The sequence below is a fragment of the Phalacrocorax carbo genome, chromosome 9 (genome assembly GCF_963921805.1).
Source record: "Phalacrocorax carbo chromosome 9, bPhaCar2.1, whole genome shotgun sequence".
Classification (NCBI taxonomy): Eukaryota; Metazoa; Chordata; class Aves; order Suliformes; family Phalacrocoracidae; genus Phalacrocorax; species Phalacrocorax carbo.
In genome coordinates, this window is record NC_087521.1 from 19,444,969 (window position 1) to 19,472,211 (window position 27,243).

The following is a 27,243-nucleotide window of genomic DNA, read 5'->3' on the forward strand; positions in this document are numbered from 1 at the left end:
GTTGGAAGGGACCTCTTGAGATCACCTAGACCAACCCCCTTGCTAGCTAGGTTAGGTTGTCCAGGATCGTCTTGAGTTGGTTCTTGAATATCTCCACATATGGAGACCACAAACTCTCTGGGCAGCCTGTTCTAGTATTTGACCGCCTTTACAGTAGAAGACTGTTTTCTTGACTTTCCACCAACATTTAAACAGCTTCTTCATTAAAGGCAAGTTGTGTATTGAAAATAATTTTCTAATAAAAATGCCCCCACAAAAAAGAAAAATGGAGATGTACAAGCTAAGATCAATCCCAGCATTTATCTTCATACAGAATTCAACAGTTTTTGGATTGAAAGTATTTTGGAACCTACTGGACCTAATTTTTCTGTTTTCTAAGCATCTCATCCAGTTATTCTACAAGCCTGAGCTGTCTCCTCTGGGAGACTTATTGTTGCAATGTTTGTATACAGAGCTCATTCTTTCAAGTGCTCTGCAAGTCAGACTAATTATTCATTTTGTTTATTTCACTGCTGCTGAATCAAGGCAGACCCACATCTTGTAAGAATATAAATACTTTACACTTATACTCTTAAAGCACATTCCACACAAAGTAGTTGATTTTCCTCGTAGGGACCAATTATAAAACATGAAGGAAAATGACACTTATTCACTATACTGCACCTTTTAAAAGGCCAGAAGAAAAAGTAGCAGAGGAAAGATACTTATTACTTATTTTTGGCTCCTTGCAGAAGTTGATAATGATATACATATTCATAACATTTTTGTTAGAACACTGATACATTTTTGAGAACTTCAGTGAGTTTTCATTTAAGTTCATTTAAATCTGTTTGTTTTCTCTCTGCAAACTAGCTGCAAACTGTGACCAGAGAGTCTTACATCTTCTCCAGCTTGGTTTTCACTTTCATGGCTGACAACAGGAACCATAGCCTTGCTGTGCTGAACTGTTCCTGTTCCTGGCAGGCTTAGGAATAGGTGTTCCACATGCAAAGAGGCAGCAGAGATATTTGCAGGGACTTACAAACAGGATTGCAGGAACTGCCCTTAATCACAGAATTGGAGTCACCAATGGCTATGCAAACAGTATCAAGACTCGGGAAGAAAAGCAAGCAGTTTTACTACTGACAATGGATTTTATTCTGGTTTTAGGTAATATTGTGTTATCCAGAACAGGAATAACTTGGTGTTTTCATCAATGTTTTGGGGGTGTTCCTTTTTACATTGTTGCATTAATGGTAGGAGTCTGAGGAGTGGCTGGGGAGAGACCCTACATTGAGTCATGAGGCTCAGACAGGACCCCCTTGCTTTCTAAACTCCTCCTCCGAGAGGAGCCTAGGTGCAGATAAGCCCAGTCTTAGTCTCAAACTTGCTCAACGGTTTATTTTCTAAGGGTTGTAGAAGTAACTACTCATTAGGGTATTTGTTGTTAGTAACTAGTCTGGCAGATGCCCAGGCCGGTCGTGTTCAAGGAGAACGAGCACAGCTAGATTAATCTATGGTATGATTTATTAAAGCAACAGATGCACAGGTTCCTTGGATTACTGGTGGTAAGATTGCTGGTTACATAAATGCCAAAGATATGAGTACGCTGCTAGGCTACAAGTATGCTAAACAAATATGAAGCAACTCTAATATGAAGCAAAGCAACTCTAATATGTTAGGGATTTAAAGTGACTCTACAGAGGTTTCCAGTCTTACCCAAAGGCGTCCCAGTGGGGGGGAAGAGGGGCTCAGCCTGTTGACTGGTCCCAGAAGTCAGAGTGGTACGTGATGGTATCTTCCCTAACACCCTCTTTCTCTTCACACATTTTATACTACTTTTTATCTTTCAGGTGGAGCTTGAGTGACTCTAGTCATACATACCTTTATTATGATTGGTGTAGAATTTCCTCACTTTGCTTTTAAAAGCATAGACTAGAAGAAATTCAAAGCGCATGCCCAGTGAGGGGTGGTCGCACCTCAGAGGCAGGTAGCTTTTGGGATGGAGGTGTGTTTTGGTATTATAATGATATTATAATGAGCAAAGTTCACCAAAAGGACAGCATTTTGTCAGAAGTATGACGGGCTGTTGGCCCAGGGTAGCAAATATGCAGCGCACCAGCTCCATCGTACCTCGAGTTCCCCATTTATTGCAGAGCCTGGCCGCGATGCCTCCACGCTGCTGCACCCTCCCGACAGCTCCTCTTAGTGTCAGAGCGCCAAGTTCTCCTGGCATTGCCGACATCTCTGGTTACTAGGGAACTTCCGTGGAATGGATTCCTCACATAGCAGCTGCACTTCGCCCTGACAGCTTCTTCAATGCTGTACCTTTTCTAAAAACATAAGTTTAATTTCTGAGTCACCTCCAGTGATTAATCTACATACATAGAGTACTTAAATCCAGTGGTCAACTTAGTTTGGCATAGTATTACAGAGTTTATTACTGATTTTAATTAAAGCAGATTTTCATTTCAGTGTTAGCAACTCAGCACATTAAGTTACACCCAATAACATCAAAGAATAATATAACTGGTTTGCTTAAATAAATACCATCTTCACACTTAAATCTGTGATATCATAACAGTCCTGAGACTTTCTTGTACATTGGTACTCTGAAAAACCGTATATATGGCTGTTCACTATGAGCCAGCTAAGAGGAAAACAGACAATGAGGCAAAGGCAAACATTGGATTGAAGAAACCACTGGAACAGCCACCAGAAGCTACTGAGTAAATAAATTCCATATGAAACCTGGAACTAAGCTTTTAAAGGGCCTAGTTAACAATGTGATCTTCTTGCAAATTTAGACTTGAATATTCTTCTATTACATACCTTCAAAGATAGATACTAACCCTCCTATGTTTTGCTGTCACAAAGAAGCTTCTATCACCTAGCTGTTTTTTAAAGAATGTTACACTTTCAAGAACCACAGCCTATGACTCTGGAAGTCTTAATACTTACTGGTGGTGCAGTACCGGAGAATACAGTAATACAAAAACGGCTTTACAGTTTGATTAACCACACCTGAATTAAGTTTGCAGAATTTGAATGGTATGGATTAAATTAGGCACAAGGCCATGCACTCAGCAATAACACTGACCAGATGTTCGTTAATTGAACAATTTCACTTGGTGATTCTGAATGAAATGGGAATTCTTTCTTTAAAAAAGAAAAGAAAGCAATATGTAGTCACATAACTGAAGACTTTTACAGAATGCATAATCTCCAAGTGGCTCAAATAAAACCATGCAGCAAATTCCTTTCTGATTGCTTGATTCCGCAACTTTAATATTCTTTTAAAACAGACTTTGTAAACATAGTTTTTCCAGGTTTTCAAAAAAATCAAGTACAGGTATAATAGCATTCAAATAGCTATGATTAGAGTTGGAATCTATCCTACAATCAATTGAGCTAACAGACTATACATATATATGTGTACATATATTTATATATATTAACAACTTCTATCCTTGTATGTGGAATTGGAGCAGAGTAATGATGTCACAGATTCCTGCTGAGTGGGGGAATACAGAATCTCAAGAGTTTTGAGATTCTGAATTATCCCATATTTTCTGGTGCAAATTTCCAGATGTCTCCTGTAGAGTCCTCCCTACTAATTTTAGATTTGAGCCCCTTGTTACAACATGGCTTTATTCAAGTCATCATTCAAATTGTTATAGCCATAACAAATATAAAAAACTACATCTGAACAACATGACTAGAACTTCATTTAGATTTATCTCTATTGTTAAGTAGCCTGTTTGTCAATAATTCTTACTGGCTATGTACATCATAAGTTTCATGTAATAACAGGCAAACATTACAATAGTATTTTGCAGCCCACCATTGTAGCATGATCACTGTACGAATAGTCAAACTTAGTAAAAGCATTTATGATTTTGATATTAGTGCGCTCAGTGTGACTGGTGAGAAATGCCATTTTGCGGTGAGGAAACTGAGGCACAAACAGTTCAGCAATTTGCAGAAGAGTATGCAATAACCTTCGGCAGGTATATAAACCACAGACCCTCTCACTCCTCTTACAAGACAGTCATTCTAAACACATTCATTGATCTCGGTATGTTAGACACCCTTAGGATACCTTCCTAATTCAATGGAGCAGAGGGAAAAAAAGCCTAATATTTTTGATAGATTTTTATTTAAAAATTCATCATAAATTCCAAACCATATCTGACGACAGCTAAGTAAAAAACTGTACTATAAGAAATTTTATTTAAGCTTTAGAAAATGAAGCTTTAAAAGAAACCAGACTCTTTGAGAAGTGATTCAGAGGCAGAAACTGTGGTCAAATTAGTTTCTTGCTAACAGAGAACGATATTATTCCAAATGCTCATTTTCTAAGTAATGGAAATAATTAAAAGTCTGTGTTAATTCTAGGCTGCAAAATAAACTTTTATTATATTTTAAATTTATTGTTTTGTGGGGGTTTTGTACATTTTCCTTTGTAGTCAATTCACATTTTTAAATTTATTTTTCCTTAGGGTAAGCTATACTATATTAAAGCATTATTACAGAGGAATTTGCTGCCTATTTTTCTCTAGTTAATGTTACAGGGAAAAAATCAGTCTATAAAGAATTTAAAAAGTTTTTATACTTCTCTTAACATTCTTTAAATCTGTTTTTTTTCTCCACCTATGCTTCTCTCATCTTTTTTGTATTCCTGGTTATTTTACCGTAACATGCCATGCACATGCCTCTTTCCTTTAATTACTTTTGGTACTTACTTGTTCACCCACACTTTTACTGCCTGTTGCTAGGCAACATGCATAATATTAGGACATATGTTCATTTATCTTTGAACACGTTCTACTTCCTATTTGTGTAATTCTTTTCCAATACTTTATTCCACTAAATGTTTCTGTTGATTTCCACATTTTTCCACACTTTGTTCGGAGTAACTTGCCTAAAAATATCTATACAATTTTAAAAATAATTCCTAAACAGCTGATATAGTTTAAATACTCAATGTTGATGTTCTTTTTTCATTTTTATCTCAGTTCAATTAAAAAAAATATATACAGAGAATATTCTGTGTGAAGAAATGTATCTGTTAACTTGGGCAGAGGTATGAAGTCAAGAATAGAAGAGAGAGGAAGGCTACCAAAACTGGACCTGCAGGAAGGGCAAAAGACAACATGAGTTAGCATCTAAGATGGACCTTGTTTCATAAATATGGTGTGGTCCTGGAGGTAGAGGAAAGTCTACGTTTGATGTTGTTACGACACAGGAGCAAATGTAGGACTTAAAATGCAGAATGCTTTGGCTAAACCAATTACTTCAGCAATTAGGAAATGGAAGGCTTTGGTCCTATGTTTCTTGAAAGCTACACAGAATAGCAAACAGGTTAATTTTAGTAAGGTTTCTCTGAATGATTTTTAAGACTTACTATATAGACATCACAGGTGTCTACTTTTATGGGTTCAAATTAACATTAAAAATTGAAAAAGTCTGGTTTTACACTATTATAGAATATGAAAGAAAATTAACCACCTGACATCCTCCCCTAAATCTATTCATTTTTATTCTCTTACATTCTTTCACGGTTATGGAATATTTTAATAAATTCTGTTCAAAAAGCCAGACAGGGTTATGGCAGGGTAGAAAGGGGTTAATAATGTCCTAAGGAATTAGCCTTGCCAAATAACAGATGTCAGCATCAATCCAATTTTCTCTTTTAGAAAAAAAAATACTTAGAGGAACAGAAACAAGATGTTTAATGAGTAGAAAAATAATGAATCTAGCCTTCTATAGATTTGCTTCACCTACCTGCCACAATAACCTGATTCCTCAGTGACTTCTTACTTACAATACCTTCAATTCTCTTCATGCTTCTCACCCTTTTCCTTTTCCTTGTTGTTTGGCTGAGTAAGAGGCAGTATATGCCACAACTGACTGAAGTTTTATGTATGTTTTAAAACTACATATATGTAAGAAATGAGTAAATACAGGCTTAACCGATAACCTGTGCCTATTTCTCAGAATGAATAAATCGGATGTTTTCTGCCTCAGCTGGAAAACATGTTGCTAAAATTTTAAGCTCTAGAAACTTAGGGTGGTTTAGAATTCTGTTTGTCTCCAGCTTGGTTCAAATTGGCCAATGTATTAAAAACAATTAAGGCAGGATAGACAGAAAGTGTGAATGTGTAAGACTTAATTCCCCAGAAAACCAGAATGGTATATAATGAAATAAAAAATAGAGGTAGTATTGATCAAAAGTCACCACACAGAACGAAAAATCAAGGTGTCTCCTTACTCCAGAGTAGGCAGTGTGTTGTAATTCACTTCAGCTACCTGTTCTTAAGTCTTTCTTCTACATATCAGCACATACATGAAGGGATTTCAAAAGTCCTCTAACTTTGCACTGAACTATATAATAAAGACTGACCTCTTAAATCAAAACTATTACAGCACTGACAAAAGTATTCTGTACCCCTCTGTGAATATCAAATGGCACCATCAGCAAGCAATGCACAAGATGTGTATTCCCTAATCAGCAGTTATATGATATGTCAGTCTTGAATCATGCTTTTAACACAACGGAGAGAGCTTTATTCTTTGGCATGGAACTTTGTCTTCGTCTAGTTGTCCCATTTACTCCAGAAATCTTGTTCCATTTTATACCTGTCTTGATAGCACTAAGAAACATTAAAAGGGGTGAGGAGGAAGGGAGGAGAAATCAACAGTTCCATCAATATAACAAGTTCTCCTAAGATTTTCTTTAATATGATACCATTCATATTAAATTATTTAGTCCATGTCTATGTCCATGTTCTACTGATTGTCCTCCTTTCCCCAAGCTTTCAATGAATCTATGTCAACAAACTTTAAATAAAGAATTCTATTGTCCACATCTTACGTGTTAAGCCTCTGGCACTTACTAAAAAAGCACAGATGTAGGAGGGGTTGTTTACTTATTTCTCTGCAATCTGTTTAAACAGGAATCTCTTTATTCACACTATTTTTCATTGTTTCGCTTTGGCTTTTGCCAGCTTCTCTCTTCTGCTGTATTTGAGGATGACATCTCAAACAAAAATAAATGTGTACTTTTCTTCATTGTTATTCCCTGCATATAGTGGCCAACAAACTCTTCCTAGACCATCAGAAACCATTGGCAGCACCAGCCTCAGCAAACAAGCCAACCAGATCAGAGAACCTATATCTCTCTGGTCACCAAAGGTAAATCAAGAGCTGTTCCTGGTTGTGCCTGGACATCTGCCACCAAGCTGGATTTTCCTGAAGTTTCAGAAGGTTAAACCAATTTAACCCGAATGACCTTAAACACTATCAAGAATGCTTCATGATTCCCCATTAAACCCCCAGTAGTAGATAATAGTTCCTTTAACATCTAAAATGCCTCCTACTCTTGACGCAAGTTCCCACAAGACTAGGAGGCTGTATATGGTTATCTTATTACATTGCAAGGCCATGCAGATTTTAAAATAGAATAACATTTTATACACTAAATAAGCCACAAATGTATATATGTGCCTCTGTGGGCTTCATTATACATTCAGTTCAGCAAGATAATATAATTTCAATTCATGCCAGTGAAAAAATCCTAATCATGTTTCATAAACAGATTAAAAACTTTTTATAAATTCTTACAGGATTGTCACCAGATTTCTTGATGTTTTTAACTGAGTTCTGGACTTAAATTAGCATTTGTTGCTACCAAAAACTATATTAACTGAAGAACAGAAAGAAGTTATTTCCAACTTCTGTGTAGGTACTTAAGTTTTCCACCCCTAAAAGTAAAAGTACAAAACAATATAAAAGACAAAAATGCCTGAAGTATTACAAGCCATTACTATGGAGAACAGTTACATGTGAAAACAGTATTTTCCAAATGCATTAAATTCTAAATACTGACACTGCTTGGGGGAAATCAATGATATCTGAACATCAGTAATATTAGTCACTGGACTTCACAAGCTATAGTCACTAAAATTCATACCCTCCTCAGTTACATTTAGGCATATATGTGAGGTATGACCATTGTTTACTTTCTTCTAAATGAAGGACATCAGAAATGCAAAAGGAAATTCACTACCAGAAGGGGGCAACTATGAAAAGCTTCCGGTCCCAGTCAAGATTTAAGAACTAGAAAAAACAGAGGAATGAGTCTGTAAAACAGAATGGCTGTGCTATATACATGTATGAAAGTAAGTATAACACACATTTACTAAAATCAATCTTGAGAAAAAAGAACAACGTTAAGGTGAGGGCCAGAGAACAAATTAGTTAATTACAGTCTTGTTAATTAAATGCATCAGTGGCTCCTTACTGACCTTTTTTACTAGATGACTCCAGATGAGCCTGCATTTGAAGTGTTTATGAAGCACAGTTTGTCAGCATGAAAAAGTTAGGCTGAAGAATTTATTAATCTTCCAACATAAGAAGTCAGGAGGAAAAGAGTAAATAGTTGGCATAATTCTTTCAAATAAAACTTGACATGCCCCTTAAAATCACACAAAAATGTTTATTTTTTCCAGAATTATTATTTTTCACTGTAGAATTAATATAAGGAAAAATTTATTAGGTCCTCAAATTGGAATAACCCTCATGCTCAAAAATTCTAGTCACAGCATATTACACATATTTATGCATAAGCAGAAGACAATGCTACTATGTATTTATATTCACTAACTTAGGTAGAGAATTAACATTGCATTCGGCATTGTAGTGCATAAACCATATTAATGTTACTCCTGGGAGGAAAACCCAGCAGATAAAGACCGATAGAAGGAAGAAGAGATTTTGCTGCCAAGTTTGCAGTTTAGATGTGTACGACAAACAGCTTAGTAATTATTAGATGAAGCAAGAGACACTGTCAGGTACAGTAGGCAAGATGAATCAAAACTATCTGTCGAGAAAACAAGGGTTGTTCATTTACTCATTTCCTACAATTATTTGATTCCAAACAGATTAACATGACTAGAAGTTTATAATCAGGGGACAAAGAAACACTGATAAAACACAGTAGACAGACTGACTAGGACTATACTAAAAAAAATAAATTCTTAACACAAGATAGATATAAAAGGATTGTTATTTTTGCTTTCCTAAATGCACTTACCAGTTAAATTACAGAGATCATTGATCAATTTCTCAAGAGTAAAACTGCATTCTAAGTGTAGAATTTGGCTTACTTTCAGCAAAGACTCATAACTATCTTGGAGAATGAGACTTCAAATCATGAAGGACCTGAAATAATGTTTCTACCTGTTTCTGCAGGCTATCTGGCAATATGGACTGATGGGTTACCTTGATAGGAAGATCCAAATTTTTTTCCCTATACTTTTTTGAATGTAAGAAATATGTCCTCTGCATATGTCTGAGCAACCCCAGGAATTTACTCTACTGCTTGTAAAGTGAACACATATTATGATGCCTTCTAGTTATATAATTCTGACAACAGGCTTTCAATAGGCAGTTAATCAAGTAATTGATTGAAACATCATAACCCAGCAAAACTTTGGTTTTGCTGAAATTGGTTTTTCAGTCTCCAAACCAATTCTTTCATAATTCCTGAAAGATTCAAATGTTTAATCAAACTCTGTAAAGAAAGCACTTCAACTCGTATAAGAGATTCCACAGTGGATAAAAACACAACCCTATCGAGCTAGGAAGTCTTGGTGAATTCTAGATTGTTAGCAGAAATTTGGAATTGGGGAAGGAAAAGAGGAGGGGAATCTCTATTTCTGAGCTAACCAATAGCCTGGACATCAGCACTGTGCTTTAAAGCTCTAAAGCTTATCGGTACTTGATTATTAACCTGGAAGAAAACATCTTGAAAGAGAAACAGCCATGATCTGAATTGTTGAATGAATTTCTCAAACATTTAGTGCCTGTTAAACACATTTAAGGATTGGGAGTAGATTCAGTATACCTGCGATACTCATACAGCATATGCATGGCATTTCCCATATCAAGATAGAAAAATTATGTCGTGCCAAGTAGTCTTAAATCAGGACATAGACCATTGGTGGTACAACAGATTTTGACAAAAGACTCTTCTGCTCACTTTCTCTTGTTAATATCTGTCTGGATCCCAATACAAAATAATAATGAGAAGAGGTCACACCAGGTTACTGGGATGCCATATCACATGATGATAGAATTGGAAACTTAAACCTTCAACAGCCCTGGCTAGGCTGTGAAAATGAATAAATAAATAGAATTGATTTAGAAGATTCTATGTTCAATGCAGGAATGCAATTACAGCAGCTGTACAGATACAGAACCTGGGCAGGGACAGCTCCTGGTTGAAATGGAACTGTGAGTTTCATATGGGAAATTAATAGTTTGAATTACTAAAAAGTTTCTAAAAAGTATGACATGATTCTTAGGAAGAAGAATGTTGTTCTACAGATATATGGGAATAACAACTGCATATCTAACAAATAGTTTCCCCCCCTTTACCTGCCACAGTGGGCATCATCAGGTGTTCCAGATAAAGAATAATTATGGAGCACTTCACCTACTAATACGTTTTTTTCCTATTCCTAGTTAATAACCGACATAGACCAAGAAAGTAAACCAGGAAAAAATAGCTCTGAGTTCATAGGGATGTGGTGGGAAGGAATGAATTAGAAATTATAGGATTTTAAGAGTCTAGAAACCAAAGAGTAATGGGGTGAGAAAGTGCCATGAAAGATCTTTTTTGCAAAGGAAAAGAGAATTTAGTGTGAATCAATTACCTTTCCTACAACTGCTACAGTATTCAAACCAGATTGAAGAAATCTGAAGCCACAATTTCTGGTCACATCTGAGAGAATGAAGTCTAGAGTGGGGCATTTAAGATGTTTTCACAGAAAGCTCTTTTCAAGCAAAATAATAACACAAGAGGGTATGTTTCTCCAGAATACGTGGCAGGTAAGTATTGCAAGTGCTCAAGGATGATATTAACAAAGGATCCTAAATGGCCAGCATTTTATTTGGAATATCTAAAAATTGTTCACAATGACAGGAAATGGAATCCTCTTGACTCCACTGAATCAATTTCCATTGATTGAATAGAGCTTTCTCTGTACAAGCTCCCTGGGAATGACACTGAAGTTGTGTGTTAAAGCCACATATGCTCTTTCTTATGTTTAGAAGCACTGGATTTGTAAGAGAAAAAGCAAAGAAATGCATACAGACCACAAATCCACAGAAAGAGTTTGTTAAAACAACTGGTTATGAAGTTATAAAAATCTGTTGATTCGAATTACCAACAATTCAACACTTGGGAATTCTATCCAGAGCACATCAGTGAAGCACTCTCAATCTCTCTTTTAGCTGTTCTGTTCCATCACCAAACAGTCACATTAGACAATCTTTGCTGGGAGAAAAAACCCACCATTTACTGCTGTTTTAGGCGTAGGACATGTGTTGCCTAACAGCCTCAGGCTTGATTTGGACTACTAACACACATCACTATAGTAATCCAACTCTATCTAATGCAGAAAAATCTTTAGCTTTGGCATACTGACTTCTTTTTTACCATTCCAGAATGTGTTCTATGACAGGTGCATATGTTTCTGAGTCTCAAGATCATATGCCAAAAACATCAAGGATAATCAATTCCAGAAAGACATGGGAAACCGTGGGCCCGCTGCTGAATGAGGTAGGAGCCCTGGCGATGCAGGATGCAGAGGAGGCAGAGTTACTGAATGCCTTCTTTGCTTCAGCCTTTACTGCTAAGGCCGGCCCTCAGGCATCCAGCCCCCAGAGGTGAGAGAGAAAACTTGGAGAAAGGAAGACTTCCCCTTGCTTGAGGAGGTTTGAGTTAGAGATCATTTAGGCAAACTGGATCCTCACAGATCCATGGGCCCCAAAGGGATGCACCCACGAGTGCTGAGGGAGGTGGCGGATGCTGTCGCTAAGTCACCCTCCATCATCTTTGGAAGGTCGTGGCGGACAGGAGAGGTGCGCAAGGACTGGAGCGTAGCCGTTGTCACTCCAGTCTTCAAAAAGGGCAAGAAGGAGGACCCAGGAAACTACAGGCCAGTCAGCCTCACCTCCATCCCTAGAAAGGTGATGGAGCAGTTCATCCTGGAGGTCATGGTCATCTCCAGGCATGTAGAGGAAAAGAAGGCTATCAGAAGTAGTCACCATGGATTCACCAAGAGGAGGTCATGCTTGACCAACCTGACAGCCTTCTATGACGGCGTGACTGGCTGGGTCGATGAAGGGAGAGCAGCGGATGTTGTTTACCTCAACTGCAGCAAGGCTTTTGACACTGTCTCCCATAACATCCTCACAGGTAAGCTTAGGAAGTGTGGGTTAGGTGAGTGGACAGTGAGGTGGATAGAGAACTGGCTGAACAGCAGAGCTCAGAGGGTCGTGACCAATGGCTCAGAATCTGGTTGGAGGCCTCTAAGTAGCAGTGTTCCCCAGGGGTCTGTGCTGGGTCCAGTCCTGTTCAACACATTCACCAATGACCTGGATGATGGCACAGAGTGTAACCTCAGCAAGTTCGCTGATGATACCAAGCTGGGAGGAGTGGCTGATACACCAGAAGGCTGGGCTGCCGTTCAGCAAGACCTGGACAGGATGGAGAGCTGGGTCGAGGGGAACCTGATGAAATTCAACAAAAGCAAGAGCAAGGTCCTGCTCCTGGGGAGGAAAAACCCCATGCACTTGTACAGGCTGGGGGTTGACCTGGTGGAAAGTGGCCCTGCTGAGAAGGACCTGGGAGTGCTGGTGGACAGCAAGCTGACCCTGAGCCAGCCACTGTCTCCTTGTGGCCAAGAAGGCCAATGGTACCTGGGGTGCATTAAAAGGAGTGTGGCCAGCAGGTCGAGAGAGGTTATCCTCCCCCTCCACTCTGCCCTAATGAGGCCACATCTGGAGTACTGTGTCTAGTTGTGGGCTCCCCAGTTCAAGAAAGACAGACAACTACTGGAGAGAGTCCAGTGGAGAGCTATGAAGATGATGAGGGGACTGGAACATCTCTTTTATGAGTAAAGGCTGAGATACCTGGGTTTGTTTAGCCTGAAGAAGAGAAGTCTGAGGGGGGATCTTATCAATGCTTATAAATATCTAAAGTGTGGGTGGGTGTCAAGAGGATGGGGCCAGACTCTCTTCAGTGGTGGCCAATGACTGGACGAAGGCCAATGGGCACAAGTTGGAGCACAGGAAGTTCCACCTGAATGTGAGGAAAAGCTTCTTTCCTGTGAGGGTGCCAGGGCAGTGGAACAGGCTGCCCAGAGAGGTTGTGGAGTCTCCTTCCCTGGAGACATTCAAAACCCACCTGGACATGGTCCTGTGCACCCTGATTTAGGGGTACCTGCTCAAGCAGAGGGATTGGACAAGATGATCTCCAGAGGTCCCTTCCAACCCCTACCATTATGTGATTCTGTGATATCTCTCTAAGTGAGATGTATGCCACAGGTCTTAAAACTGTGGAGGTGTTGCATTCTCAAAATGTCCTCAGCACCTAGAGAAACATGGCTCATTTCTCTAAGATGAAGACAAGAACTTAGGTTCTGGAACCTACTGTCTCTCATATGTAATACTATTTGCTCAGTGGCAACTCATAAGATGTTTGGGAAAGAAACCTTTTTTTGCTGAGTATTTGTATATCACCTAGTGATATACACCCTAGTCCTTAGTTAAGTCTCTCAAGTGCTACTCAATATCCTGTGATTTCTGAGGTTCTTGTGCTGTAACAGAAATCATAGAAGCATAGAGTCATACAAAATGCTGGGTTGGAGGGACCTCTGGAGATCGCCTGGCTATGTTGAAAGTAGGGCCTTAGATTAGGTTACCCGGGGCCCTGTCCAGCTGAGCATTGAATATTTCCAGGAAGGGAGATTCCACAACTTCTCTGGGTAAGCTATTCCAATGTTAATTCTCCTCAACAATTAAGATTTTTTTCCCATATTCAGACAGAATTCCCCTGACACAACTTGTACACATTGCCTCTTGTCATGGTACATCGCTGTGCTACACTGGGCCTTTTTTATGATCATATGAATTTGCATACTGGAGACTCCTCTTCTGTAGTATCATCAAGGTACCAAAACACAAGATGCAGTACATGCTCAAGGATATCTGTAAGCTTATTTTTTCTAGGATTCCATGATCAAAAGGGAATCTTTTCTCATCATTGAACTTATTTCAAGAGAATTTGCACAATGTACAAAAGATTTGGAGGAAAAATTCAATAGATATATTTTAAAAATTCAGAAAACAGATTATTAAATCTTTCAGGATTTATGGCATTATGCTTTTCAAACTCCTGAGGAAATATTACAACAAAAGAATACAACAGTTATAAATAGTATTAAACAATAATTCTGTGAATAGTTAAGATAACGATGCCTGATTTCCTGTAGGTTTGCATCTTATGATTGACTGACTTTAGAGACTATGATGAAATCTTTGAAGCTTTTCCACAGCTGGGACTTTATAAGGTCTTGCTTCAATGTAGACTCTCTGATGCCTGTTAAGATTCATTAACTCACATAACAGCTGTTTCCTCTGTTGGGGGCACTTACAGCATCTCTTTTCTCTTTGTTTATTTATTTTTATGATATTTGCAGAAATCCAATTTTTTATTTGATCTCAGCTCTTTGTGATACATCGCTGAAACCAGTCTGGAAGTTCCAAAGGTATCAGTGAGAGGACACCCGTTATCCTACAAGCTCTATAAAAGGTCAGTTAAAAAAACTCACAGAAATTCTTGTAAAGCTGAAATATTAACACTTTTATAAACTTTGTCTAATTCAGGGATATAAGGATTGCTAGGGCCATATACATAATTTAAATGCTATTAATAATATTTTATGCTTAATTTAAACAAAATACTAAAGATGAAGTTGAAGAACACTGTGCAGCTATGTCATAAACAGTACATGCTGTCAATTAACTTGAAAACATTTACTAAATCAAGTAATAACTTCATCATGTTAAAAACAAGTGCTGTCATCAGGCATTTCTTTAAACTAGCTATTGATTTAAGTTTTGTTAGGATGTAATACTACACTATCTGATGCTGATTAGTTTTCTCAAAATGCAACAGAGATTGTAAGAAAAAAGAACAAAACCTAAAACCAAAGAAAACTGGCTAACAATTTGACAGAAGGCTGTTCTTTTATTATGCTGTAGACTGGCTCATTTTTATTTTTGTCAGTTTTTGTCTACTATAAATGGACCCTAGACTTTGCAAACACTTCTTTGCTACTGCAAAGAGTTATTGCTATTTATATTGTCTATTTTTCATACTTTTCATACTAAATTATTCTGCTATATTCAATGTGGGTTTTGCTTCAGTTTTTAATAGTACTGATAGACCTGCCCAGTCCCCTGTGTCAGAGGATGACGAGTGTGGGAACAGCGACTTTCCATTTGTGGACACTGAAATTGTTAGGGACCAGCTGTTTCAGCTGAATGTTCACAAGTCCATGGGGCCTGATGGGATTCATCCCAGAGTACTGAAGGAGCTACCAGATGTTATGGCAGGACCCCTCTCTATTGCCTACCAAAGGTCTTGGGAGTCTGGGAAGGTTCCTGCTGACTGGAATCCAGCCAATGTTATTTACAAAAAGGGTGTGAGGGAAGACCCAGGGAACTACAGACCTGTCAGTCTAACCTCAGTTCCTGGAAAAATTATGGAGAAGATCATACTGGGTACTACTGAAAAGCATTTAAAGAATAATGCAACCATCAGGCACAGTCAACACAGATTCACAAAGGGAAAGTCCTGCTCAACTAATTTGATAACCTTCTATGATAAGCCCACCTGCCTAGCGGATGAAGGGAAGGAGGTGGATGTAGTTTATCTGGATTTTACTAAGGCTTTTGATACTGTCCCTCACAGCACCCCTCTGGACAAGTTGTCCAGCTGTGGGATGAGTGGGTTCACAGTGTGCTGGGCAAAGAACTGGCTGAAGGGCAGAGCTCAGAGGGTTGTAGTGAATGGGGTGACATCCGGCTGGTGACCGGTCACCAGCGGTGTTGCTCAGGGTTCAGCTGTAGGGCCAGTTCTGTTCAGTATATTTATCAATGATCTGGATGCAGGAGCTGAATGCACCATTAGCAAGTTTGCTGATAAAACCAAGCTGGGAGATGCTGTTGACTCTCTTGAGGAACAGGAGGCCTTGCAGGGATCTAGATAGATCGGAGCATTGCGCTATGATTAATGGGATGAAATTTAACAAGTCAAAATGCCGCATTCTGCACCTGGGATGGAGTAATGCCAAGCACAAGTATAAACTGGGAGAGGCGTGGCTGGAGAGCAGCCCTGCAGAAAGGGATCTGAGGGTGCTGGCTGACAGCAGGCTCAGTATGAATCAACAGGGTGCCCAGGCAGCCAAGAGGGCAAACCGCATCCTGGGGTGCATCAAACACAGCACAACGTGCCGGTCAGAAGAGGTGATTATCCCACTGTACTCAGTGTTGGCGCGGCCTCACCTGGAATACTGTGTGCAGTTCTGGGCCCCACAGTTTAAGAAGGATGCGAAGGTCCTTGAACGCATCCAGAGGAGGGCTTCAAAGCTGGTGAAAGGGCTGGAAGAAATGTCCCATGGGGAGCAGCTAAGGCCTTTGGCTTGTCTAGTTTGGAAAAAAGGAGGCTGAGGGGTGACCTCATTGCTCCCTACAGCTTCTGAGGAGGTGACGCGGAGAGGGAGGTGCTGAGCTCTTCTCCCAGTATCCAGTGATAGGACACATGGGAATTGTTCAAAGCTGCACCAGGGGAGGCTTAGGAAGCATTTATTTACTGAGAGGGTGGTCAAACACTGGAAGGGGCTTCCTAGAGAGGTGCTGATGCCCCAAGCCTGTTACTGTTTAAGAGGCATTTGGACAATGCCCTTAACAACATGCTTTAACTTTTGGTGAGCCCTGAACTGGTCGGACAGTTGGAGTAGATGATCGTTGTAAGGCCGTTCCAACTATTCTATTGAAGTAAAAAAAATCCAAACCAATCTGCTTTTCAGTCTATCAGCATACATCACAGATAACACTTCAAATAAAAGATGTGGTTTATTTTGAAAAAAATCTTTTATTCTTAACACTGGAGAAAAATCTACTTTTAATAAAAAGTATGCTCTGAAAGAGCTTAAGGAACATTTTCCCCTGCAGGGTAGGGGTTCAGCTTTGGAAGAAAATGAAGAAGAATTGTTGTCGTCTAATGGCTGTTTAATAGTTTATTGGAAATGAGTTTGGAGGGGTCAGTCCTTTTCCCAGTTGCTATCATCCAATGCAATTAAAAAATAATCAGCATCTGTGTTGGTAGCCTCTGTAAAAAGATCACCAAACTGAATAAATATAAGCTATTGCTAAAAGAACTGATTCACATTTGAGGGATGTTGGCAGGTGAGGAATATAAGATATCTGCACCACTATTATCCCATATGTTATTCCTAATAATAAAAAAAATAATCTTTGATATTGTGAATTTAGTGTATTTTGTAGCTGCCACATTCTAATATTTTGAATTATATGTCACAGTTTTATCCCATCTGAAAGAAACTCTCTTTAAAAGAGAGCCCCAAGGATATGACCAGCTAAGCACCTATCGTGGCATTAGCACATTTTAGTAAGATGTATTACCATGGCGGTATTATGGTAACGGACCACATGCTCCTTGGCATGACCCTACTCCTTGGCAATGTAAAATAAAATGGATTCAGGTGAACTAAGAATGGTTTGTGTTAAAAAAATTTACTGTGCGCTTCAAGGACCAATGGAAGAATGCCAGTGTGAATGGCAGGAGTGACAACTAAGAGGCATGAACAAGTGACTTAAATTTGTTAACGTAATTGCAAACACATTTTTGGACATATGCTCAAAAATAGAAAACCCACAAATTTTTAATTTAAGTATGAACTTAATTTAAATTACTAACTTAAAAAAATATTTTAAGATTTATTTCATGTTGTATTTTTTCCCAAACTAGAAAACAGTATGTTGAACTATTTAAAAGAAATGAGTGTGTAAATGTGTGGCATATTGTATAACACCCACATGCTAGGATTTACTCTCAAACCTGCAAAAGTTCATATGTGTGCTTATGTCAATTGTTTTAGCAGTCCTTTACAGATAAAGTGATACACAAAAAAGTTCAAAAATTTAAATAAATTTTCTGTAGGATGAAAAATATATAGACCTGGGTCATATCTGCTAGAAATTTTATTTAAAATTTTTATTAGGATAATTTGGTGTCAGATTTCTTTAAAGTGCTTTCACTAGATATGAAAGCATGCTTTCCATGCTTTCACAAGATGTGAAATAGATGTATTCTATTTCCATAGGAACAGTATGCCCGGTTCCTGCAGGATTTAGCTAGTATTTTTTTTTTTTATTAGACAAGTGTTAAAATGAACGAATAAACTGAATTTACAGTAGCGTACTAGGTCTGGCTGGGATGGGGTTAATTTTCTTCACAGTAGCATGGATGGTGGTCTGTTTTGGATCTGTGACTAGAACAGCATTGATAACACACCAGTGTTTTGGTGAGCACTGCTGAGCAGTGCTTGGACAGCCTCGAGGCTTTATTTTTCCCCACTCTGTTCCCCTAGTGAGCAGGCTGGAGGTGGGCAAGAACTTAGAGACACAGCTGGGACAGTTTACCCAAATTGACCAAAGGGATGTTCCATACCATATGAAATTTGTTGCTTATGCTGTAGAGAGACTTATGATATCACCTATTGCTGCAATAAAAGAAAGCTTGAGAGTTGAGGCCATTCAGTCTGGAGAAGAGAAGGCTCCAGGGAGACCTTGTTGCAGCTGTGCAATATATAAAGGGGGCTTACAAGAAAGACTGAGAGGGACTTTTCACCAAGGCCTGTAGTGACAGGGCAGGGACAATAGTTTTAAAATGAATGAGGGTAGATTTAGACCAGCTATAAGGAAGACATTTTTTACAGTGAGGGTGGTGACACATTGGAACATGTTGCCCAGAGAAATTGTGGATGCCCCATCATTGGAAGTGTTCAAGGTCAGGTTGGATGGGGCTTTAAGCAGCCTGATCTAGTGAGAGATGTTAGACTAGGTGATCTTTAAAGGTCCCTTCCAACCCAAACCATCCTGTGATCCTACAGCAACATGCTCAGCAATAAAAGCTTGGGAAAAGGACAAGGAAGGAGAGGATGTTTGTGGTTATGGTGTTTATCTTCCTAAGTAACCATTAGGCATGCTGCTTTCCAGGAAGCACCTAAACATCTGCCTGACGATGAGCAGTAGTGAATAAATTCTGTATTCTGCTTTGCTTGCATGCACAGCTTTGCTTCACTCATTAAAATGTCCTTATCTCAACCTACGAGTTTTCTTGCTCTTGCTCTTCTGATTCTCTCCCCCATCCCACTGTGGGGTCACCCAGTGAATGACTGGGTGGGTGCTTAATTGCTGGCTGGGGTCAACCCACCAGAACTAGCAAAGTATGTTGTTAAGTAATTGGATTACAAAATTGGTAACAACATCATAGATAGGAAAAACAAACCAAAAGTCATTATTAATATTACCCAATAGATACACCTATCTTTAGGTCTTAACTTGGGATTCTTTACAAAAAGTTTTCAACCATACATGTTTTCTCGCAAAGTATCACCCCACTTAGGCAGAACCTGGGACACATAGAGCCTTAATTGTGTATTGATTCCTTGTGTAATGTATCATCAAAGAGGTACTGCCTTGAAAAAGAAGAACTTGTGTTAGGGTACAGCTTCTCAATGTAAAAATCATTCCATTTGACTCTTGTCAACACTCTGAACCCCCTTAGTACCTTTTTAGATTATTTATGAAGATGTCCTTTTTTTTTTTTCTCCAGTTCCTCTCATTCCTTAACTCCCACGGGTGAAACAGAGTATTATAAGACAGCTGTTGGGATTTTGTCCACCTCACAAATGCCTACTAAGGACAGGAATTTGTTGGATTATTTTTACTGTCTGTCTTCCTGGAGTGAGATACTGGTTACGGAAAAACATTAACTCCAGTCCCTGATAGGAGATTGTAAATAAAGATGCTGAGCTAGGACCTTTAAACTTTGGTGTTTAGACTGGTTTACCATCTTCTTTTACCAGTTTTAGGGCAATGGTATATTATTTGTGGGCCTGGGACAAGCTTTTAACCCATGATTTGAAAAAAAAATGTACATACACTGAATAAGCATGGGTAGACAAAAAATGGACCTTTTCTATTAGAGATGGTTCTCAAGAGATAAGGAAAAAGATTTGTATAGGTGATGAAGTGTGATAATATGGAAGGCCGCAAGACAGTTGCTTAAGAAACAAGAACAACAAAGGAAAAAACTACTGCAGGCATCACCAGAGCTGGAATGACATTGTACTGTGTACTATGTTTCCATGGCAACTAGCCATAGGAAGATGAATGTCTCATATTCACTGTGCTCTGCAGTACATGTCTATAAATCAAACTTGCATAAAAGAGCATAAGATTTCTTCCATGGGGTGGCTCTGAAAAACATGTTATTTTCTCATTACTAGATAATTACATGAAAGAAATACAAGACAATTAGGTCATTTTTCGTATGGAAAGTACCAATACATACAAAAGTACTAATATACCTCTAGTGTTTGATCCTATCAGTCTAAAGGCACAGCAGCACAAAATGCAGATCATGAACGCCTTCTTTTCTTCCTTAAGATCTGATTTACGCTTGCTAGCTTTAAAAACTGTATGAGACTTTTCTGTCCACTTTTGGTTTGTAAGACATTTTTCATTATTTATAGGTTCACTCACGTTCACACAGTGGTTTTCAGCTTCCTTCTGTCACTATTTCCATTATCATGGTCTAAGGATTTAGCATAAATATAACCTGTTTTTTCTAAAGAAATGGTACAGCTAAGACAAATATTTTCTCAGCAGCAGTAATTAATAATACTGTATAATTCAGATACGACATTCACATTCACACAAAAAAGGAAAGCAGTACTTGAAATATTTTTTTAGGAATTTGAATCCCACTTCAAAAGACAACATGTTCACTTACAGACAGCCATTTATCACAAACTATTATCGCAAAGGACTTGCCACAGTTCATATCCATGTAGCTACATGCAGAACAGCAGCATTATTATATAGAAATTCTTGTGTGTGCTACCCATTACAGAGACCCCCATCATGAAAGAACATATCATCACACCATTCACCCTAGCAGGTACTTCTGCAACTCTTGTGTCAATAATGTTGAGGTTTTATGGTACAATAGCATTTTAATCAGGTGCACATCAGGTCCACGACCAGCACTTGAGCATTTTGTTCAATATAACCGCAATATTAGCTTTGAAACAATAATTGTTATGCTACTGTTCAGGTAAGATTCTGGTCAGTTAATATAACCAAATATAAACTGAAAATTCGCCCACATTTTGCAGACTTCAGCAACAGCTAAGTGCAGCATATTATTGACATTTGTAAGAAAACAATCCCTCAGGGGAAAGAATGTCTGCGTTAAATATTATTTTATCAGTAGGAGATGAAAACATATTTATGTTTCGTTCTATTCCCATGGAATTTAAAAAAAAACCAACACAAAACCAAAAACCCACCCGCTTACTATACTCAGAAGCACTGATGAATGAAGTATCTTTTTTCCTTCATAAAACAGAGGATTTCACAACAGAACTCCATGCTGGAGCTCTACCACCAATTCAAATTAATTGACTACATCTTTACATATTTATAAAAGAATATACAATGTTAAAGCAGAGATATTAACTGTATGTTTCATAGCCCTGTCTTTCAGTAAATACAGTATAGCCATTGCTAGTAACAGGCCACAAACTCCATACTGAGTTTGCCAGGTCTGAGAACTGAGGCTTGTCAGACTTCATCTGAACTTGCTTGACCTGCCTGGAGATTTTACTTGTTATCTGTAACAGCAGTTCTTCTAAGGACTAGGTGGCTATGTCTACATAGCCTTATACAGACAGTAGTAACAATAATTTCTTTCATGTAAAATGAAATATTTATGAGTTTAAGATAATGATGTAGAGAAATATAGACCTGGCATGAGAGCAGAGGTCTTCAGATATAAATACACAGCATCTAGAATCACAGAATGTCCTGAGTTGGAATGGACCCACAAGGATCATTGAGTCCAACTACTGGGTAGAGGAGCACAGGGAGTGTTAAGATACAGGACACAGGCTAACACCGGAGTACCAAGACTAAAAACAACTCACCAATGGTCAGTTAAAGAAATGCAGACACAGGAGCTGGACAAAAGTGGTTTTACAGATGACAAAGAGAGCAAAGAACAAGTATGTAACATATGTAGTATGTGCCATACGTGGTGAACTTGGCAGTGTTAGGTTAACCATTGGACTTGATCTTAAAGGTCCTTTCCAACCTAAATGATTCTATGTTAGTACATTTGGATGCAATATGGGCTTGTGGACTAACGAAGAAAGAGGAAGGTGTATACTATGATGGAAAACATACAAAAATGACCCAAACTGGACGCTAGAGTGAGAGGGGAGAAAACATCAATATGAATATCATGCTCTTTCTGGTGAAGAAGTCAGGATAATGGCAATTCACCTTACCATGCCTGCCTTGAACCTGTCAACTTCAGGACTAAGAGGGACAGTGGAAGACTGAGAGTAACAACAGAAAAAGGAGTAGATGTTTGGAGGTGCGTAACATATTTGACTGCATTGAGACTTCTTGTAGCATAGTATTCTTGATTTTTCTCTCCTTTTTTTGCAATTATTAAATCTGTACTACTAATAATTCTTTTACTAGACTGCTAAGATTTCTGTATATAGTAAAAATAAGTATTGGCTTTATGTATCAGGTGTGTCTCCTTTTTAGCCATAAAAAAAGTTTTGAGCATAACAGTTTACAGGTAGGTTAGAAAAATAATCTGTTACTTTTTAGCTTCTTACTACATTATATTAAACATTTTAAGACTATTTTAGTATTTGTAAAATATATGAATGATAAATACAAGAATTCCATTTTCAAGTCTCAAGCTTGTAAAAATCAGTTCAACATGTACAGATGCCTCATTATGAGCATATTGCACACCTACAAATCAAGTTGTCTTGATCTGAAAGCTAAATTACTTCAATGGGGCCCTTCATTCTTAATGTAAATCAGTTACTGATATTCTTCCTTCCTTGTGTTCTGCATAGCTTAGATACACTGGTTTTCATTTTTATGTCTAAGAATATGTTGAGAATTACACTCTATAGCAGTAAATAATTGCCTGCTCTGTAATGTAAGCAGAGAAACTAAATGTGATGTATGTGCCTTTAACTTTTTTTCCTACTTCCCTTTCTTTCCCTTTCCTTTTAGCCTTTGTGACACTAACCACAGACTTAGCTCAGATCTGTAATGTTTTACTTCATTTAAAGTATAAGAAAATAATACATGTAACCCTCCAAATTAAAGGAACCCACCAGTACCTGACATAGTTTGGAGACAGCATTTACTTAAGATTTGGAATGCTCTTTTGAGTTGAATCTCCTGGTCTTCCCCACTGCTTGTACTGTGATTAACATCACAATGATCACAGTATACAGACTACATTCCTCCAGATGAAATTAAACCAAAAGATGTGCTCCTGGCACGGATCTGAAGCATTCCAACTTCAAGTGATCATTCAGTCTGTTGACCAGACTAGAATTAGTCCAAGTAATTCCCTCTATGAACATTGTACAGATACAGGGTCCCCAGCATAAACTTCTAGCTCTACAGACCTGATCACTATGTGCTGTATTAATTGTTAATATAGATATAGTTTTAGAACTCACACTGGATCGGAGTCATCACACCTCAAGATGCTAAACTTCATACATGTATATGTATTTTACTTAACACAAAATATTTTAAAACTATGCTCAGTCCCAAAACCTAATTTTGATCTCTGTACTAAAAAGAGGGAAGAACAACAAACATATCTACAGATATGAAATTATATATGCTCTGTTTGTTTTAGCAATCCATTGTAATACAAATTTGTGGCACAAATACATTGAAGCTTCTAACAAATATCTATGTCCAAAATATTTCCTCTGGTTTTCTTTTCATACAGTTTTAATCCAATTATACAGCTCAGTTTAGGACAAAAGTCTTAGCTCTGTTTCTCTACATGAAGTTCAACATACACTCCAAGAGTTAAAAGAAATACCCAAAAAGGATGTGTACCTAAAGGATTTAGGACTCTGATTTCAAATTACAATTCTGAAGAGTTCCATGCAGATTTGGCCTGCTCAGTCCTAAAGAATTCTGTATTCTATTATAAAATTTCTTTCAAAAGCAGCCAAAGAAACATGCAAACAACTTCTTGAAAAATAATTTTTCTGTGTTTCTCTTCAGCTTCCATACCTTGATCATAAATACGCAATCACAAGTTTCATTTGCTGCACTGTGATATTTACAGACTAAACTAATAAGCTAGCATTAGAGCTACTGTTGATCATGACATGTCCTCTTTACTAGACATGTAGTATACCGTAACATTCGGTTGAACTTTCCTTCATTTATTAAATTCATCTTGATTATAATTTAAATTTGAAATTGGGGAGTTTCGTTGACAGAAAGATGGGCCAAAAGTTTTCAGAACTATTTTACAATATGAAGCTAACTCTGAATTTATTTGACAATTTTTCAGATGAGAAAGATACTGAAAAAATATATGTAAAAATGCAAAATAAAACAATATGAACAGCAACTGCATACGCTTTTCTGACCTAAAAAGAATTAATAGTTAAGAAAAACATTTTAATCACTGGACAGAAAAATTGGACATTAGGCCCTTTGTGGTATTCCTTAAAATATTTTAAAATGATAACACCTCAAGCTATTCTACTTACATTTTCTCATTCATTTTTTGACAATATACAAAAAGCAACTGTAAAATCTTAGAATCATAGAATAATTAAGGTTGGAAAAGACCTCTAGGATCATTAAGTCCAACCATCAACCCAACACCACCATGCCTCCTAAACCATGTCCTGAAGTGCCACGTCTACATGTCTTTTAAATACCTCCATGAATGGTGACTCCAGGGATGGGCAGCCTGTTCCACTGCCTTACCACTCTTTCAGTAAAGACATTTTTCTTAATACCAAATCTAAACCTCCCCGACACAGCTTGAGGCCATTTCCTCTCATTCTATCGCTAGTAACTTGGGAGAAGAGACCAACACCCATGTCACTACAACCTCCTTTCAGGTAGTTGCAGAGAGCGATAAGGTCTCCCCTCAGACTTCTCTTCTCCAGACTAAGCAACCCCAGTTCCCTCAGCTGCTCCTCATAAGACCTGCTCTCTAGACCCTTCACCAGCTTTGTTGCCCTTCTCTGGACATGCTTCAGCACCTCGGTGTCCTTCTTGTAGTGAGGGGCCCAAAACTGAACACAGTATTCAAGGTGCAGCCTCACCAGTGCCGAGTACAGGGGCACGATCACTTCCCTACTCCTGCTGGCCACGCTATTCCCAATACAAGCCAGGGTGCTGTTGGCCGCCTTCGCCACCAGGGCACACTGCTGGCTCATATTCAGCTGCTGTTGACCAACACACCCAAGCCCTTCCCTGCCAGGCAGCTTCCCAGCCACTCCTCCCCAAGCCTACAGCGTTTCATGGGGTTGTTGTGACCCAAGTGCAGGACCCGGCACTTGGCCTTATTAAACCTCATACAATTGGCCACGGCCCATCGATCCAGCCTGTCCAGATCCCTCTCCAGAGCCTTTCTACCCTGGAGTAGATCAACACTCCCACCCAACTTGGTGTCTTCTGCAAACTTACTGAGGGTGCACTCGATCGCCTCATCCAGATCATTTGTAAAGATATTAAAGACGACTGGCCCCAACATACCACATAACTTTTCAATCCTTTTTAAAATAATTACTCCCCCCAAAATATATTACATCTTTAGTGCAAAAACACAAAAGTGTCATCTAAGACACAGTCTCTCTACACCTCTGATTTTGTTATTGCATGCCAGGGGCTTGGAAGATGTACAGACCAATTCCTGTTCTGCTCCAATGCTTTGTACCATGAGTCCAGACAACGGGGGGGGGGGAAGCCAAAATCCAACCCTACCTTTTAAATATGGTGCTCAGCAAGCTATCTGATGCCAAATCTTTAAAAGTGAAGGACTTCTCCCAATGACTGAGTTACTTCCAAACAAATCATTCACATGACAAAAAGAAACTCTTACAGTTTGCAATGCAATGTTTTCCAAAATATTTTTAAAATAATGTTTACTGGCAACTGCAGAGGTAAAATCAATTTTATATGATCTACAAATTACTCTCAAATTTTTATCCTTTCACTTCTGAGCCAATCTCAGCTTGCAAGAAATCTCACCACTACTGCCTTACAACACGCACTACAGTTTAATGGAATTTTTCGAGAGCGCGCTCTTGAATGCAGATTTCCCGATTACAGGAGGAAAATGTAAGAGTAAATAATTTTAGGTTTCTTAAAAAACAGTACAGGCAATAAATTACTTTATCTGATAATATTTATTATTTTAATTATACTTATTTTTATTATTTCTATTTATACAATTTATATTAATCATTATCTTATTTAAACATAATGTTTATAACATTTATTATTAAAGTAACTGAAACAGTAATGTGCTGAAGCTTGTATCTTCAGTGGTGTGATAGAATCTAATTATTTCAATTAACTGAAACATATACAACAAAAAGCCTGCTATCCAGGAATAAGAATCTCTCTGTTAATCTTACCTGAAGGTTTCAACTATGATTCTTTTTGATAACTTAGGAGAAAACAAATTGAAGGCTTTCTCGAAGTCTGAAAAAGTGAAAAATCCTCTTTTAATCAAGTTTAGGCAAGAAAAGTAACATAAATTAGGGTGTTTTTTTAAACTATTACAATCATGTTTGTTTGCATGTGAGCTAATCCACATTTCTGAAATGATTATACACTTTAAGTTACTGTATTCACAAAATATTTTAGGATGGTGCATTATATAGACAAACAGTCTGGGAAAGATTTTATACCGACAATTCCTTTTTGACACTGTGAACCCTGTTCAAAAGTACTGTGCCTAAAACATCTACAACTCTTTTATTTAACTTTTAACTTTAAAAGTAGATATTTTTAATTGAAAATTTCAGATTTGTAAAACTTTGAAAATATAGACTCTAAAATATGCAAAATTACAGATTTAAATCTATCATTTTCATTGACAGTTACTCTGAGCATTATGTTTCAAAAATTTTCTTTCGTAAAAAATTTCTCCTTCAGTTTAAACCTACTGCAGACTTAAGATCCTGAACACGTTATATCTGAGTACTATCAACTGGTCAATTA

At 38.1% G+C, this 27,243-nt stretch overlaps 1 protein-coding gene across 1 annotated transcript in view; it reads right to left on the minus strand.

Annotated features, from left to right (window-relative positions):
- Positions 1-1,539: 1,539 nt before the first annotated feature.
- The window catches only part of EFCAB11 (EF-hand calcium binding domain 11), a 34,358-nt gene continuing 8,654 nt past the window's right edge, over positions 1,540-27,243 (minus strand). Inside the window, 2 exon segments of the mRNA XM_064460136.1 lie at positions 1,540-2,312; positions 26,655-26,721. Of these exon segments, the coding sequence (XP_064316206.1) occupies positions 2,261-2,312; positions 26,655-26,721 (119 nt within the window). The 3' untranslated portion in view covers positions 1,540-2,260.